The 18,160-nt window shown below is 30.8% G+C and overlaps 1 protein-coding gene across 3 annotated transcripts in view; it reads right to left on the reverse strand.

Annotated features, from left to right (window-relative positions):
* The window catches only part of LOC139489175 (ras-related protein Rab-26-like), a 108,535-nt gene that overhangs the window by 58,054 nt on the left and 32,321 nt on the right, over positions 1-18,160 (reverse strand). For all 3 annotated transcript variants that reach the window (XM_071275347.1, XM_071275344.1, XM_071275343.1), the window contains exon 2: positions 1,492-1,602. In XM_071275347.1, coding sequence (XP_071131448.1) covers positions 1,492-1,602 — 111 coding nt within the window. The remainder of the gene's footprint in view (positions 1-1,491; positions 1,603-18,160) is intronic.

Raw genomic sequence — 18,160 nt, forward strand, 5'->3', positions numbered from 1 at the left:
CTGGCAACATTTCTACATCACATGATTTTTGTCACCAGTGAAAAAAACAAATATGATATTCAACAGAAGTAGAATAAGAATGTTATACCCACCTTTTTATAGACAGAATGTTGTAAAGCCTCTTATTCTTCATCTCTTCTTCCTTCTTCTCTAGCGCATGATGTGAAAAATATTCTAGATTTTATAAATCTATGTTAACCTTAATGTGATTTTATTTTAGAAATTTTGCAGTTGTTTTTCATTTGTTCTGTTGATTGACATCGTTTGAATATGTCGTTTTATTGACTTGCCGCTTTTTAATTATCCTTTGAGTTTGGTATTTTTGTTGTACTTTTTATAATTTATTTTGGAAAATGAAAATTTATCTGTTCTAATTATTAAAGAAAAATAATTATAATACCGTATAATAATGGCTGATATTAAAACATTTTTGAATTTTTAACACAAAAACTAATTTGTAGTTTAGACTTTCCTTTCATGTTTTATAAATTTTGGGTAAGGCTTTGTTTTTTTACATACCCAGCTTACAAATGCACAGCATAGTTATATTCAGTAGATATTCATAATTTGTATTTCAGGAACTAAAATTAAGCGAGGATTTATTACCTGATTTTTTTATATATATTAATCGTTGGTTCTAATGATTTTTTTGTTTTTTGTTTGTTTTTAGAGTTAATTAATTTGAATCATGGTCTACGAACAGCGAGATCATATTTTGTTAAAACATAAACATGTGTATATATAATTTTTATATCAAAACGCCAAAATATTGGTGGTGTACACTATATAAGGACACATTTTGCAAACATTATTTTGTAAACATAGTTCATGTTAAACTTTAAGTGAATCAGTAAGGAAAATCCTTTAATATATATTGACATATTCATATTGTAAATAAACCATACAATGAGCATGTTTGGAAAACACTATTTATTGTAGGACATCTGCATGTTTATGTATTTGTTTTTGGAGTTGAACATATCTCAGAGTTAGTTAATTAACTTTTTGGATTATCCGCAATAACCTGCAATGTGTGACATAAACAGCAAGAATGTGTCGATACTACACGAATGCCTCCCTTGCACTATCATTGTCTTTGTTCAGTGGACTGTCAAATAGGGACACACACTCTTACTTGGCATCACATTTGTAAAGATACAAGAGGAAACAAGTGTACTAAGTTTCAAGTTGATTGGACTTTAACTTCATAAAAAAAAATAACTTGACAAACGAACGTATGGACGGTACGACGAACGCACGGACGCACAGACCGAAAAACATATAGGACATTTAAATGTTTCATATTCGAAGAGTTGTCTTATGTGGATTCTTTAAGAACACCCACATTGTCATGAAAGCACCAAGTTGAATTACATTGTCTAATATGTTTTTGGTTCATATGGAGATAGATGAATATTTTATGAACTTGTATATCTTAAAAAACTCAATATTGACAAATGATTTAATTTGATAAACAAAAATGTATCCTACCGTAAAACCTATACCGACTGTTGCTGAAAATGACCCTGCTTGGAACTTGCCTTGGTCAAACTGTACTAGTAATGACGTTTTACCAACTCCGCTGTCCCCCACCAATATCGTCTGAAGAAAGTAAAAAAGCACATTATATATACAATTTATCAACCGTTTCGTAACCGTACATGTATGTTACGATTGAAAAGTTTCCATTTCATAAATAAACAAAATGCCTGTTGGCAAGATTAAATAGCAACATTGATGTTAATTCCTCAGAATTTGTATAATTTGTAGCAGCAAACAGCTTCGATGAAATAAATGACAATTTGTCTCGAATCAAATCATTGTTTTCACTTTAAATTCTGTTGCTGATCAATATTTTTTGAGTCAATTATGTTGTTGTCGATAGGTAAGAAATGGAACGATTCTGTCCAACATTTCTAGATTTGTTTTATATACAATAAGAATACTTTGAAATAGCATCTCAAACTATAAGAAGTGAAATAACCAAACCAAAAATCTTGATACATTTTAAGTATTGCATGGTTTTCCGCCCCTTTGCTTATGAAAATAACAAATGTCATCAACACTCATGATAAAATCGTACAAAGAGTACGATGAAATCATCATTAATTATTCATCATGATATAACGAATTATATATTAGTATTGAACATGCATACTGTAAATTCGTAAATTATTGCGCGGTTTTTGTTAATGAGAATAATGCGACGGTTTGAAAATCGCAATAATAAAAACTCGCATTCTGATATCTGATATATCACTTGATGCAGATCTTCCTGAAATAACAATAATTAAACTAGCATTTCTGTCCATTCTTTAACAATCGCAATTATAATAATAAATGCACGCAATAAATTCTGAATTTACAGTAGTTCTAAGCCTGCATATAGAACGAAGCATTACAATTGTCCTTTAACTGACCACCAACAAGGTTTCACGACATAACGCGTATTAAAAACATAATATGAAAATAATTGTATGCCTGCAAACCAACAAAGGCATAACCGAGAGTCATGCTCTTCTATAAAGTATTTTTATTTTATTCTAAAAGTTATCTATATATTGCAAAGTGCAAAAATGCTTTGTGCATACCGATTTCCCTTTCTAAAAAAACCTATCTCCTTCAAATAATAGCTGCAAACATATCATACTTTACACTTACACATTTAAGGGTCAAGATATATCATTGGTTAGAATGCAGTCAACAAATAAATTTAAAAAACACATAAGTTAAATAGTTGATGATTGATGTTTTATTTTATTTATCTTTAATATTGTTCTTATATTGCAACCAAAGTATAAGCTTACATCAGAACGAGTATGAAACACAAGTTCAAAGAAAGATAACCCTTAATAATCTGTTGTATTGTATAGAAATGACCATAACAGTGTATTACGATTCCTTATACAAACTTAAACATGTAAACGAATGCTAGTTTTATAAGGCACAAATATGCAGTTAAACTGGATCACTGAACAGATGACAAAATACAGTCATATATCAAAAGTTCGGTGACATTGAAATTTGTTATGATATATTTGTCGTCTGTAAAAACCTTTACCTAGTGAGCAGTACTAGTGCCTTCTTGGAAAAGCATTATATTGCACATAAATTCTAAAAAAATAACCCAACAGTGATATGAAAACACCATACGCAAGAACTGAAAGTCGATTACTCCAAGCAATCGAGCATTGAGTCAAGTATGATACCATTCGTCCGATACACAACACTTTGTACATAGTAAGATAAAAACATAGATCATACTATAAACGATGAAGTGGTTTTAACCTTGTCTCAAAATAAATAAATGGTGTATGATTTAAATGAGTATAATGATAACTAATTAAATTACAGGTGTTACCCTTGAAAAGTTATGAACAAGACAATGATTCCAATATATGTTTAGAAATTCGTTTTCCAATAATCGGTTATTTTTATAGTGAGCCATATCCAACTTGTGAATTAGAATTCAATAATAGGTAAACAATAAATCTGACTTATCTCCAATTGTTTAAAATATGGTCATTGCTCCTCTACTAAAGATATGAAAAACAAAGTAAAACGATTAACTTTAATTATACAATAATAATGTGGTACAAGTATATGTGGAATGAAGTCAAGTTACGATTGATAGCGTTATTATTTGAGCATAACATTTGCAAATGAGTAATGATCGTCTTAACACATTTGATTTTTTTTTAATCTTTAAAAAGAAAGATATATCTGTGACAGGCTAGATGTTCGACCACACATTTTACTGAGAGTCCTACTAATAATGTGTCGACAGTAAAGTATATGATCTTTAAAAGTATTCATAATGCAGTATATTAAATCTGATGTGGATTTGCTTAACATTATATATCATGTGTCCACGGATTAAACTACGACTCAATGGATATATTGATTTATTGGCTCGATTACCAATAAGAAAAATATTCAACAAGACTAAACGTCAAAGATTGCAACTGGTCAGTGTTATGATTAAAACTCCCTTTCTATAGAAAGCTATAACAGAAAAAAAAATGTGAAAAACTTGAAGATGCCTGAATGTAATACGCATGGTAGATACCAGCTCTTACAGATACCTGGGTATCTTGACATTTCGAAGGTTTAGTTCTTTTTTCTTTACTTTGTCTTTTATGGTTTAACTTTTGGTTTCGTGTATGAAAGTTCGTAAAATATTGTTTTAATTACTTTTTATAAAAAAAATTCTGACATTTACTGTTTGAAGGTGCATTGCTATTAACCTCTGCACAAGCTCGACATGTTTGTCATATAACCAGTTGTGCCCAATCAAATATGTTGATAGGTGTATCTTAAACTTTAATAGAACTTCCATGTCATTAAAATCTAATAACAAGTCACGCTTCATTCATTCATACATGCATATAGTTATTCTGTTTTACATGCTATTTCGAGTTGTAAATTTTCGATAACCGCCTGCTTAGCTTTTCAAATCACATCCTGCCATTTTCATGTTCAAATATCCGGTAACAATGCAGTGTATGATTTCTTTGATTTAACAGGTGTAAACGGCAAATCAATGCTGTCACAATATACGGATCATACAACGTTTTTACATCAATATTGATTCTGTTAACTAAAATAGAATATTTTTATTTAGGATTTACATAAGTGCCAATATATGAGAGTGGGTGAAAATGTAATTTTAGTGCAAAATGTTTTGAATTTTTATTTCATGTGATTTCGTTCTTGAAACTCAGAATTCACACTTTTCTGTTAAAATTGGTTAGACAAAAGGTACGCATTAGCTATTTTTTTTGATTTTCATCTTTATCCCGTTCGTTTGTGTTTTTTCGGGTGTTTGGCACCATTTATTGAAGATTATTTGCATGTTTAAACTTACATCAAAAATAATTCACAAGTCTGAAAAATTATTAAAGCAAACGTTAAAGATACTCAACCCTGTTCATGCTTTTATATATAATACCAATTATCATTTTCCGTGTTTGGTAGTACATATTGATGGTTATGTGTATTTGATTGAGTTTAGCCATTCAATTGCTATTTTATATTGCGTCTTTCTGTGTTGTGATGTAGGGTGAAGGTTGGTACCTATTAGAACGTTTAAACACGCTGTATTTGTTTGCACTTGTGTCCTTAGTCAGAAATCTGATGTTCAGTAGTTTTCGTTTGTTGATGCAGTTCATAAGTGATTCTCGTTCATCGTTTTTTATATAGATTGTATCATTTGAATTGTTTTACACTAGTAATTTTTGAGGCCCTTTATAGCTTGCTGTTCTGTGTGAGCCAAGACTCTGTGTTGAAGAACGTACTTTGACCTATAATGGTTTACTTTTTCAAAATGTGACTTGAATAAAATGATTGCCTCATTAGCACTCATAACACATCTTCTTATATCTATTTGAAACTTACATAGTTTTAATTGAAACCAAGACAAACGTTATTTAACACCTTGGTTGGAATTAATATACCAATGGTCTCCAAGTTTCCTCTCTAATGTAATATATGGGTTGCCCCAATATGAATTAACCCCCTCCCATGTCCCCTCCACAACAATTAGACAAAATACCCTGTTGAAAAATTGAAAATTAATAATACATAGATACATTGATATTTTAAAACCCAAGAAACTACGAAAGACGAATGCTTAATATCAAGAAAATAATCAAAGCAAAACTCCATTTTATCGGCAATCACATAAATTATATCAAATATGATTCTGTCTTTAAAATTCCTTGTTGTCGTCCAAAACATTTTGTATCATATTGTACACACCAGATTTTTAACTGTCGTTCCTATTCCCATTGATATACAGAGGATATAATATCGCTTACTGCAGATTTTGATCATTGCCTTCTCAGTAAATCTGCTGTAGCCGGTAATAAGTTGTGGAGTGTGTTGTATATTATTGTAAAGCACTGATGAGAGCGATGCTATTAATGTTATCGACCCGTGAAAGAAAGACAATTTACAATTTACAGGTAGCAACAATATTAGACTCGCCTTCACCTGATCTATATTAATATTGTTACTACAAAATGATAAATTATGTCCTAACATTTAGATACTATTGATTTCCTGTCGTTACTTTAATTTACAAAAGCAATTTGTTAACGTACACACAGACACATCTAAATTTAACAGATTATAAAGGTAGAAGCGCTACATGACAACCGTTAGTGTTGTTATCATCAGGGAATGTGTTTCAAATGTTTAAACGTGGATACATAATTTGTTCTTATATGTTATTTATTGTGTTGAAATGCATCATTTGCAATATACCAACAGGTACATGCTTTTAATTGTAACCACACAAAGAAAGAAACTGCAGAATTTTACGGCTTTTTATTGTCTTGTCCATAAAATACTTTCCTCGTGATACAGACACTAATTTATCATTTTTCTAATGCGCTTAGTGAAGAAAGTTATCTACTTACAAAAATACCAAAAAACGTAAAATCATAAAAATACTGAACTTCGAGGAAAATTCAAAACGGAAAGTTCCTAATCAAATGGTAAAATTAGAAGCTTAAAACTTCAAACGAATGGATAACAACTGTCATATTCATGACTTGGTACAGGCATTTTGTTGTCATTCTGCGAAAAATTTCTTTGTTATGATTATGCAATAATATGCACAAATGCGTAACGAAGATTGCCGGTGACAAATTGCATCACTCCTACACAGCTTCAGTTATAAAAAGGCAGTCTCTGTAATGTCATATTATTGATGAGGTTGAGCAGCACATTCTATTGAAAGTTTAATACAGTATGAACCCAATTAGTGTTAGTGAATGCGAAGCTCGGAGGGAAATCTTTTCAGACGTTAAAGCATGTGTCATTTTAGAATACTTCCAATGTGCTGACTGGGTAAGGTTTGGAGAAAAAACAATACTTATAGTTTTGTCAGTATCGTTGTGAAAAGTGAACATGATCATGCATCAGCTTCGGGCTAGATTGATGAAAGTAAATATGGTTCCTAGAGTTGGGAGGGTCTAACGCCACCTAAGCGTTTAATTCAGGACATTTTCAACACAGTTTTGGGTTTTGAACGTGCAAGTCATATTGTTACATTGCACAAAACGATATGCAAATTATTCTGAGCTCGAACAAATTTATCATTAGACGACAACCAACAACATATAAACAAAGCGTAGCAAGGACTAAACGTATTACTTCTACTGTATCAATTAAATATTTGTTTAGAGTGAATGATTTATATAGACATAGATTTGGTTCCGTTTTATGAATTATTGCATGTAGATATCATAACTATTATATATCCGTGTAATATATGCTAGTATATTAAATATAAAAATCGCTGAACTGATTATGCCCATAATGGGTACTCAATTTGATAAATATCATAAATACTTAAGAGTTTACATTAGTATTAAGTGTTTGTTAGACTCAAATTAACATAATTAAGACATGCTCTACAACTGTAACAATAAACCATATGAAAAATTAAATATTATCGTCCATATCTATCTCAAACCAAATATCGCTTCGCATTTCTATATCAAATAATAAAGTATCGCTATACAGTAATAAACCATTTTATTTTCAATCATACGATACATAATTAAATAACCTTCATGAGATAGACTAAAACGAGCTGAACTAAATATTCCAGTCGTAAATCAATCTAACTTTTGTTTATGAAGGAAAAAGACATGTGGAATATAATTCAATGAGACGGTACCCTAAAATTCAATTTAACAAGAAGATTACGAAACGATATAATGAAAAGATACCACATGATAAAAAGGAAGAATGTAAAAGAAATGTCGAAAACCCAACAAAATCATGTTTAAAAACGACGAAAAGATTAACAATCAAAATACTCAAATCAGAAAACGTACAGTTAAGTTATAAAAAATCCTTCCGCCTACAGGAGTAATTTCATTTTCTTGGTGAGCATGGCCAATAAAAGTTATGAAAGTGGTAGGATTGTAACTACACCGAGTGGAACAAATTTGTGATTTTTATCTTCAATTATACAAAATGCCAAGCTCTTAATTGTTTCTCGTCTGTAAAAACTGTGCATAAATCTAACAGGCACAAAGACATGTCATTCATCAAACACTTTAAAGTAAAATAAGTCAAAGATGCTGAACTTAAATAAACACATTACTCGTGCCTGGGTCAAATTTAACCCCTTTGCATTCAAGCATTAACATGAATGTTTTGTGTTTAAGAGGACTTTTAACTCAACTTTGAAAAAATACTTTAATGTAACTGGATTAAATAAAACTTAATATTATTTTTTGACATGTATGACATTTTTTTTTCAATTCCTAGCAAAATGTGATAGTAAACGAACCTTATTGTAGAGTAGCCTATGCTCCCGCTATTATCGCATCTATTGTATTAATTTTGTTAAGCTTTTGCTAAAATGGTTTTAGTTGCATTCCATCTAATGAATCTTCATTTTCACAAATGGAAAATATACGGACGAATGTTAAAAACTACAAACACCATATTGTTTAAAAGGAGTTAAAACCACTTTCAATCAAATGTGCAAATTTAATTTGACAATTTATGACTTTATCAATTCATTGCACTATAAGATAGATATAAAAAATAATCCGTGAATTTTCAAGTTACCAATTGCATACTGAATTCAATTTAAGAATACAATAACATTCTTTGACTGGTGTCCAATCAATTGATTGCATTGATGTGTGTCAAAAAACATTAAATATGTAGTGTCATCATGTATCAGACTTTGAGCCTTGCTTATTTTGTTCATTAAGTATCAATACTCTTATTAAAAAAAAATGCGTCTAACTTAGTATATGGCGTGCTTAAGGCATGTATCACTAATGACAAGACAAGATCTAAAAGAAAATTATTCAGCAGGAGGATATCAAATGATTTAACATTAAATTAGTAAATGACATGACATTTAAAGATATTTTTTTCACTTATACTTAAGTGGACTTTGTTTTCTTTCCGTACTTTGATCAGGTTGTTGTCCCTTTGACACATTCCTTATTTGCATAATCAGTTTTCTTTTATGAATAGTGTACTTTGTAATGAAAGAAAAAAATAGGACAATATAGAATGGCACACACTGATTTAGAACCGATTACAAATATATCACATCAAAGGATGGAATAGGATTTACATGCCCTGGTTACATTACACCAGCTACCTAATACTTAAATAATATCTCTGAAAACACATTCTGGACTGAAAAATGTCTGTGTTATTATTACATGTATCATGCAATGAATTTTGCTATAACATGTATAATGCGTTAAGGACAATGCTAGTTGAAAAATGGCATGTCTCCTACGCAGATTCGTAATAAGAATACGGACTCTGTAATTTCAGATGATTGATGAGGTTAAGCAGCGCATTCTATTTACATTTTCATTACAAAGTAATGTCAGTTAAAGTCACTGTTAGTGATTGAGTACACCAGAGAAAAAATATATTAGACTTTGAAACATATGTCATTTTCTATTATATCTAGTAAAGTTACTGAGGTATAGTTTTTAAAATATAACTTAAATTTGTCTCTCTTTAATACTAGTACCTAATTTAAGTTTGAAACTGTTTCGATTTTGCCTCTGTGAATGAACAAATACAGGGGAAATTTGTCTAATATCTTTGTGGGAAATGCAAAATAAAGGCACTAGAAGTATACTGCTGTTCAAAAGTCATAAATCACTTGTGAGAAAACACGTCCGGTTTATAAACTAAAACTAAGGTATACACAACAACTACAAGAGGAAAAAAACAGAACAACAGAAACACCGAAGTGCAACAAAAGCAAACGCCAACACACATAAAAACGGATAACTAGTATTTGAGTTTTAATTTTAGAAAGGCTAGATCTCACAAACATGAGATCTCACAAACATGTTTAACCCCGCCGCATTTTTGCGCCTGTCCTAAATCAGGAGCCTCTGGCCTTTGTTAGTCTTGTATTATTTTACTTTTAGTTTCTTGTGTACAATTTGGAAATTAGTATGGCGTTCATTATCACTGAACTAGTATATATTTGTTTAGGGGCCAGTTGAAGGACGCCTCCGGGTGCGGGAATTTCTCGCTACATTGAAGACCTGTTGGTGACCTTCTGCTGTTGTTTTTTTTCTATGGTCGGGTTGTTGTCTCTTTGGCACATTCCTCCTTTCCATTCTCAATTTTAGCATGAAATGATTATTTCATTCGCATCATGATCACCTCCATTTGATTTACGGCACTCTTATTAAGTTTCATTGAAATCAGTCTAGACATTTTGAGTTGACCTAACCTGTTTTCAGGAAAATGTATTGTCGAAAAAATGTAAAACCTTAAATTTCGGAGCATTCATTAGAAACTGAGATAGAAAGTATCTTATTGACATGAACGTGCTAGTGAGTTCATCAAGAAATGTTTATTAACCTATGTCGGACAATTCAACGGATAAATAAAGTTAATAAATAGTTCATCAAGGACAGTCAACTTTGGTCGAACTCTCAAGATCAAATTGAAGACCGACTATGCCGAATGCTGTGAAGAATTCCAAATAATAATTTTGATAAGCTGAATAAAATCAGGCTTTACAAAACAAAAAGACATTCTACATTTGATCTTAATGCACTTGAAATATTTACTACAGGCTTGAAAATCGGCGGTGGTCAATAAAGGAATTAATTGTGAATCTATAGTATGTGTATGCTACATGGCCTTTTATATTGATTGTAGCAAGAGATGTAGCTACATTTTCACTTTAATGAATGATGAAGTCTTCTGATTTCTAAAGGTTGAAAAAGTAAAAATTAAATTGAATAAATAGGTTTATACATTGACGTTAGTGGGAGATATGTTTTACTTCATTTATCCTTCAAGACGAATTGTGCATAATAGATTGATAAATTATGGAAACAGATGGACGGAATTGATGACTCCTATATGCTAACATCATTCCAACGGATTTTATAGTACGTTAATTTTACTGAATTAAAATTATATAAATGTCTAAGAATATAACTTAAACACGATAATTGATACATTAAAAAGTTCTATTAGATTATAAATAGAAATACGCAATATTTCGCTAAACAAATTAGCTTCATCAGGCGTATGCATCTCTCAAGGTGAAATCGGATGCATGACAAAAAAATATTTTAATCTATACAAGATTTGAGGAACAGTGTAACATATTTTTTGATGTTGCATAAAATATATTTGAAGCTACAACTACATAAAGTTGGAATAAAAGTTTAACACATTTATAGTTTTTCGATGAATTGTATTAATTTCTATAAATTAATTTGTATGATTTCAAGATAATTATGGTTTTGATTTGCTTTTAAATCTTTTTTCGTCTCTCTCGTTGAGTCCATCAGGTTCAAGAGTTCGTAACTGGTGCATCCAAAATCTCTCTCTCTTTTGTCTTCCTTGTGTATCCCAATTTTGATTTTTCTCAATGATTTGAAATGTGACGTTTTCAAAATCATGTCCTGCTCTTAAAAGGTGTCTTGTAATTGGGCAGTTTCTTTCTTTTGTATAAAATTACCGATGGTTATTTAGTCGGATGTTAAATGGTGTTTCTGTTTCATCAACATATTGTAATTTGCAAGTTACACACGTTAGAACATAAATTTAATTTTGCGTTTTGCAATTCGATGTTATAAATATGTTGTATGTTTTCTATGTGACTGTGGTGACGAATTGGGTTTCGATGTTGGCGACTTTGCAGCACTTACAATTGCCCCTTCAGCATGGTTTATAACATCCGATTATTGATATCTCCTGTTTAGATACTTTGGATGTTTCTAGAATTTGAGGTTTTTGGGTCTGCGGTAAGCCATAACGGGAGGTGATGGAAAAATCTCTTTGAAGGAAGGATCATTTTCAATCAGACGCCAGTGTTTGTGGACAATTGATGAAAGATTTGTCAGGTCAGGATGAAATTATTAGTGTTAATATACGTATACAATTATCGTGTATAGTATTGTTTATTGCTTATGAGATTCAATAAAGCATAATCATACCTTGTTTTACAAGCATAACAAAAAAAACCAATATGCATCTGAAACCAGTTACTATATCTTATCAATTATCACCATACAATAATAAAACATAACAATGAGGTCCATTTATGCCATTTGAGATTTAATAGCTTCCATTAATATGTTATACCACCAGCTTAACCAAATATTGCAGTCGTAAATAAATTTAACTTAGTTTATGAAAGAAGACATGTGGAACATAAGTCAACGAGTCAGCAACCTTGATTACATTAAAGAAATTTAAAAATTCAAAAAAGAGGAAAAAATATAAATGATAAACTTGAAAAAGTTACATTACTGGATTAAGTAAAACAAAAAATGATATCTTGCTGCAATATCTGACATTTTTTATATTTCAGAGGAAAATATATAATAGTAAATGAACATGACGGATTGAGATCCTACGTTGGTTTATTAATCGTTACTACCGTTATTATTGCGTACAGTCGTAATATGAGCCTTTTGCTGTTCATGTTGAGAGTAATCAAAATATTGAACACTTAAAAAAACCACCAACCAACACATTTTGTAAAAGGAATTTTAATCGCTTTTGATTAAAAATGTCGATCCTACTTGTCGCTTTATGACTTTTTCATCGCATTGCACGATATGAAGGAGAATGCGTGCACATTGCAACACAACAAATTGCATAGTGCCTGTTCATCAATATAATAAAATACTCCGACTAGTGTCATAATCAATGTTTGCATAGTTGTTCATCAAAAGACATTTTGTATGTAAATGTCATCATGTACCAGACTTTCAACTTTGTGCTTCTTTTAGAATCAATACTCTTAATGAAAAAAAAACCAAATAAGTCAAATCAAATATATGGCGTGCTTAAGGCATACTCCACTAATGACAAGATGTAAAATAAAAGAACACGAGTAAGTAGAAGAATATCAAAAGCAGTAGAATCAAATTAGTAAATGACATGACATCAGAAGGTATTTATGCCAGTCTGGATAAGGTCGTTCATTTCTGTATTTATTTATGTCATTTTTCTCTATTCTTTATATTTGTGCCTATTCTTGATGATCACTTCTGACCATTTTAGGCCCTTCATATTCTCATCTTTGTTTTGACAATGTTTTTGTACATTTAACCTATTATTCTCCATTCTTATAACACCAAAAAGACACTCTTTTATGAAGAATGTATTTTATAAATCAAGACTGAGGATTACATAGAAATATAATGATATTTACTCGTAAGAATCAATAATAAATATATCACCGTATTTGCTGGAAAAGAAAGGATTTACATGTGCTTGGTACTTTAATATACTGAACTAAAAAATTTACTTACTATTTAACATTTGACTTTACCGAATATGATTCCTTTATGAAAAAGAGGAGCTATGGTATGATATATAACATACGGATTGCGGAAGAGACACCTATTTCCAAAAACTCAAAGGACTTGGATTAACACAACTAGTACTATAGGTCACACTACGGCTATACAAAATGAGCAAAACCTAACCAAATGATCTTCTATAAAAGGTCAAGACATGACCAAATATGAAGCAGTTAAAACGAACAAAACTGGCAACCACATTTATAACAGAACAATATGATCATACAAATCAGTGTTTTTGGGGGATAATTTACGTTGCTAAGGAAATTTATATTTCCCAAGTCTTATATATATTATTGCTTTACGTGTACTTCAAACATAATTTGCGTTGAACTTCTTAAATGTTTTTTTTTAATTTAAATTCTCAGAACTTGAAAGAGAATAAAAGTGGTTAAATACGCGGTTTGTGCTTTCACGAGTCATTTGTTTAGAAATAAATCATAGTATTGTTATAACCTTACAGTACAAATATAGACATTGTAAGTGAAGATAAAAATCTGAGACATTTTTTTAAATTGGCCCCTGAGTTAAATTGGAATGAAACAGACCCTTCCTTTTTAACTATTTTTGTAAAAAAAATAATTTATTATTATCAACAAGTTCCTTTTCTGTCTTTTTTTTTTTTATCAGATTGACAACTGGACATTTTTAAATAATAATCAGCGTTGAAAAAACTTTAATTAGATCATTCAATGCGCTTTTCACCAAAATAGCGGCCATGCGTTCATCTTCATAATATTTATCGATATTCTAACAAATCCAAAGAATCAAAGCTAAATCCGCATTTACTGTTTTATAGCACGGTGTTTAATTTACAACAACATTCTATCACTCACGGTTTATAAAAAATCGGAAATCTTATTTTCCATTCTGAAAGCTTGGTTTGTTTTAATTTTCCTTCAATGACAGTTGTAGCGAAACAGATTAGTAACACTTCTTGACTCCTGCTGAGGATTCGTGTATAATAATAATGATGTATCACTTTTAACAAATGTCAACACTGATCAATAGTTTCATGTTTTGTTGATGTTTTTAAGCTACATCAGTTGCATACTGAAAGCAATGATTGACAAATTTTGTATTCTTTTTAGCTGTAAATAATTTATATATTGATAATAATATTAAAACCAATACCCTTATCTATATGTTAGGCTAGATTTGGCATCAGATTGGGTCCTGTTTGTAAGGAAAGGTTCTGTCAAGGTTTTTATCATTCTAATGTTTAAGAACAGCAAGCATTCCTGGTGAGATCAGATGATAAAACTGTGGTTAAAATATGAAAAGAAATGTTTACCCTTTTTAATTGACTATCACAATAGACCATATAACAAATGTAACTTCCTTTTTTCTTAAATTACGTTAAAAATGGCATCTGGGCCGATTATAGCATGTTCCCGTAATTCAACACAACAATTAGAGTGGTTACTTTCAAAAGTTTGTAAATATGCTTGGGTATAAAAACTCTTCAAATACGATTTCTGAAAGATAACAAACAATTTGTACTTATTTTCAGTTTCATCATTTTGAGCCGATGCACTTACTTAGTGCATAAGCTTTTAGCATTACCATAATTATTTATTGAACAAACGTTCGCATCTTAAGACGGCCGGCCGGCCCGGTGCATCGGTTTGAGAGGGAGTCTTTACGAGATTATGACATTGGATAACGCTTCAATTGTACTTTGAAGAACAACAATCCTCGACTGATATACCGAAAATCCAATTAGCAATGTGGGCAAACAAATCTAAAAACAATGTCCTAATTGTCCGACATTCAGAAGAAAATTATTGTAAGAATTTTAGTTATACGTGTTAAGTGCACGCCAATTTCTACAGACCAAACGTTACGTTTTATTACACACTGTTTACAATTGTTACAAAGATATCTTTAAGGCATACGATACAGTTACAGGGGAGGTAATGACGTCGCTCACGTAAATTGTTATTTTCGCGACGTCAAACTATGACTTATCGGGAAAAATTTCAGTTTTCGACTGATTTTTATCATTCAAACTTATGTAGCAAAAAAATGATTTTTTTTTCTACATTCATGAACATTTGATAAATATGAGTTATTTCTGAATAAAAAATGTAAAAATTTTAGGATATTTATAAACTACAGAAATTACAAATTATTTCACCAAAAACAATTTGTGTTTATCTTTTAAAACAAAAAAGTTATGTCTTCCTTTCAAAAGGGAAAATACGGCACAAATCCGAATTTTGAGCAAATATACAAAATTTCGACCTCAATTTACTCAAAAAGTAGCACATGATAGTATATTTTTTATTACATATTTTATTTAACCAGCTAAAAAATAGTTTATATCGAGATTTTTATCAAAATGTTAATACGGGATCAAAACTGTATCGTATGCCCTTAACATACAAATTGAACACGACAGCCCTTTTTGGCGGCACTGAATTGAACATTCAAATGTGGATAAATAATAATGATTGAATCACTTAAATCGAACATTTAATAGGTCAATTTGATTTTTTTCAACATCCAACCATGGTCACCACGTGTACATTTGTAGCAATTAAAATTATGATAGGTATAGTTATTACTAGTCTAGACTAAGTATACAATTTCTTCACATGAAAAGAAATTGAGACCGAATTACTTTTGCTAAATAATAAAAGTTCAGACACAATGTTAAGTATCACACCAATAGGATCCTTGCTTTCTTATTTAATTATGAAACATGATAACGGTTTAAAATTGAAAATATTATATTTTGACGACTGCCAAAACTGATATGACATGGAGACATCACGCGACATCCTTCCAATGTAAGAAATTCCTTGACAGTACATGTAACTCGAGATCAATAACAATCAGTGATTATCAGTACTGCATTCATTTCTCATAGACAGTTAATCTATGAAACACTATTGAAGTAGCATTTGTACAATAATCTTAAACGATTATTTCTGTTAGTAATATACTTCTTGCACAAGAAAATATTTAGGAACCCCTACAACGATTTACCTGTGAATGAATAAAAATATACGCATGGAAAACGACAATGATGCAGCAAACGTAACAAACATGTAACCGTACGGGTAGGCATTTGTCTTTTCTTTTATTTTACAGAACGGACAAAAATTTCGAGGTTTGATATATTGTGATTTCAAGAAATGCTCCCCATATTTGTTCAAGTTAAAATGCGGGTTTATTTTTTTGTAATACCTATTCTGTCGACATTTTCGCAGCACACAGTTCTAAATACAGTATCTATTTACGTCCGGTTCATTTAAAATATATTAAAGGTAAACCAATGAAAATCCAAGGTCATATGAACTGTCAGCGTTTTTTAATCCATCGTTAAGCTAAATATCTTTATCAAAACTAACTTCAACAAAAGAAAGTGAGAGTATACAATATTAAGATCGTTTCAATTTTAAAATTCCTGGTACTAGATAAATTTTTTTATTATACGTCGATCCGAAAATGTTGCGGTTTTAATAAGGAAAAAATGACATGGGTCTTACAACGTTTCATATATGATTTCCCTAATTATAAAGTTTATAAGTTATGAAACCACCTCCCAATTTCATAATTGCATTAATTATGCCAATTTAGTCCTGGTATCTATGGTGAGTTTATCTACACAAATCACGACCAAAAATGCTGCATCTTTGATGACAAACCTTATAGATTTAGAAATAGAGCAGACTATTGCCGCTACAAGGAACGACTCGCATCAGCAAAATGGAAGGGTTTAATATAAGGTAGCATAACTTGTTCCCTATCCACTATGAACAAATATGTTCAAAGATAAAATTATATTCAAAGAGTTATGGGCAGATATTATTCAAAATATATTATTTCCTGACAATTATGATATTTAGTGAATCATATCTGCTAAAAAAAAGTATCATTGAATAATTAAAGAATTAATAATAGTCCATTCAATTACATAACGTCAAATGGTATTTTAATTGTTAGCAGATATCAATATTAGACTCAGTTGTAAAATCACATTCAATTACATAATGTCAAATGGTATTTATATTGTTAGCAGATATCAATATCAGACTCAGGGTATTTATATTGTTAGCAGATATCAATATCAGACTCAGTTGTAAAATCACGTAATGCATCGGATGATTATATCATCAAATATTTTTTTCTTTAATGAAACATATTTTATTTTCTGACCAGTTTACGGCAAATTTGGAAAGATGTGTATTGCAGTCAGCGTCATGGACGGTCTATGGTGATATAAAATAACCATTGTTAACGTTACAACAATTAAACTTTAAGGTCCCACAATGCAAAGCACGACACTTGGTTTGCTGTGCTGCTCTTGGAATGTTTCCGGGGAGGTATCGTCTACCGGCCAGGATGGCAATTGATTAGTACGCAGGTGTTGTGTTTGTAGTGCCTACAAATTTAATACTTCCTGTAAAAGTTTACAAAATGGAGCATGGTATCGATTAAAGTTACATCGAAATGTGTTTTTGAAATACAAAATACACATATACACATACGAAAATGTGGTATGATTGCCAATGAGACAATTCTTCACCAGTATCGATAGAATATCATAAAAGGTCACTGTACGGCCTTCAACAATGAACAAACTCATACCCAAAATAAACTATTCAAGGTTCCGTGTTTTCAACAGCGGTATACTATTGTGGCCTTTATTCCGAAATGGCAAATGTTATACAAAACAAACGTAAGAATTAACGGCTTGGTTCATGTTCATGTTGATAACCGTACTTTGACCTATAATAGTTAAATTTTTTAAATTGTGACTTGAATGGAGAGTTGTCTCATTATCACTCATACCA

Source organism: Mytilus edulis, chromosome 9 (assembly GCF_963676685.1).
Source record: "Mytilus edulis chromosome 9, xbMytEdul2.2, whole genome shotgun sequence".
NCBI classification, from domain to species: domain Eukaryota; kingdom Metazoa; phylum Mollusca; class Bivalvia; order Mytilida; family Mytilidae; genus Mytilus; species Mytilus edulis.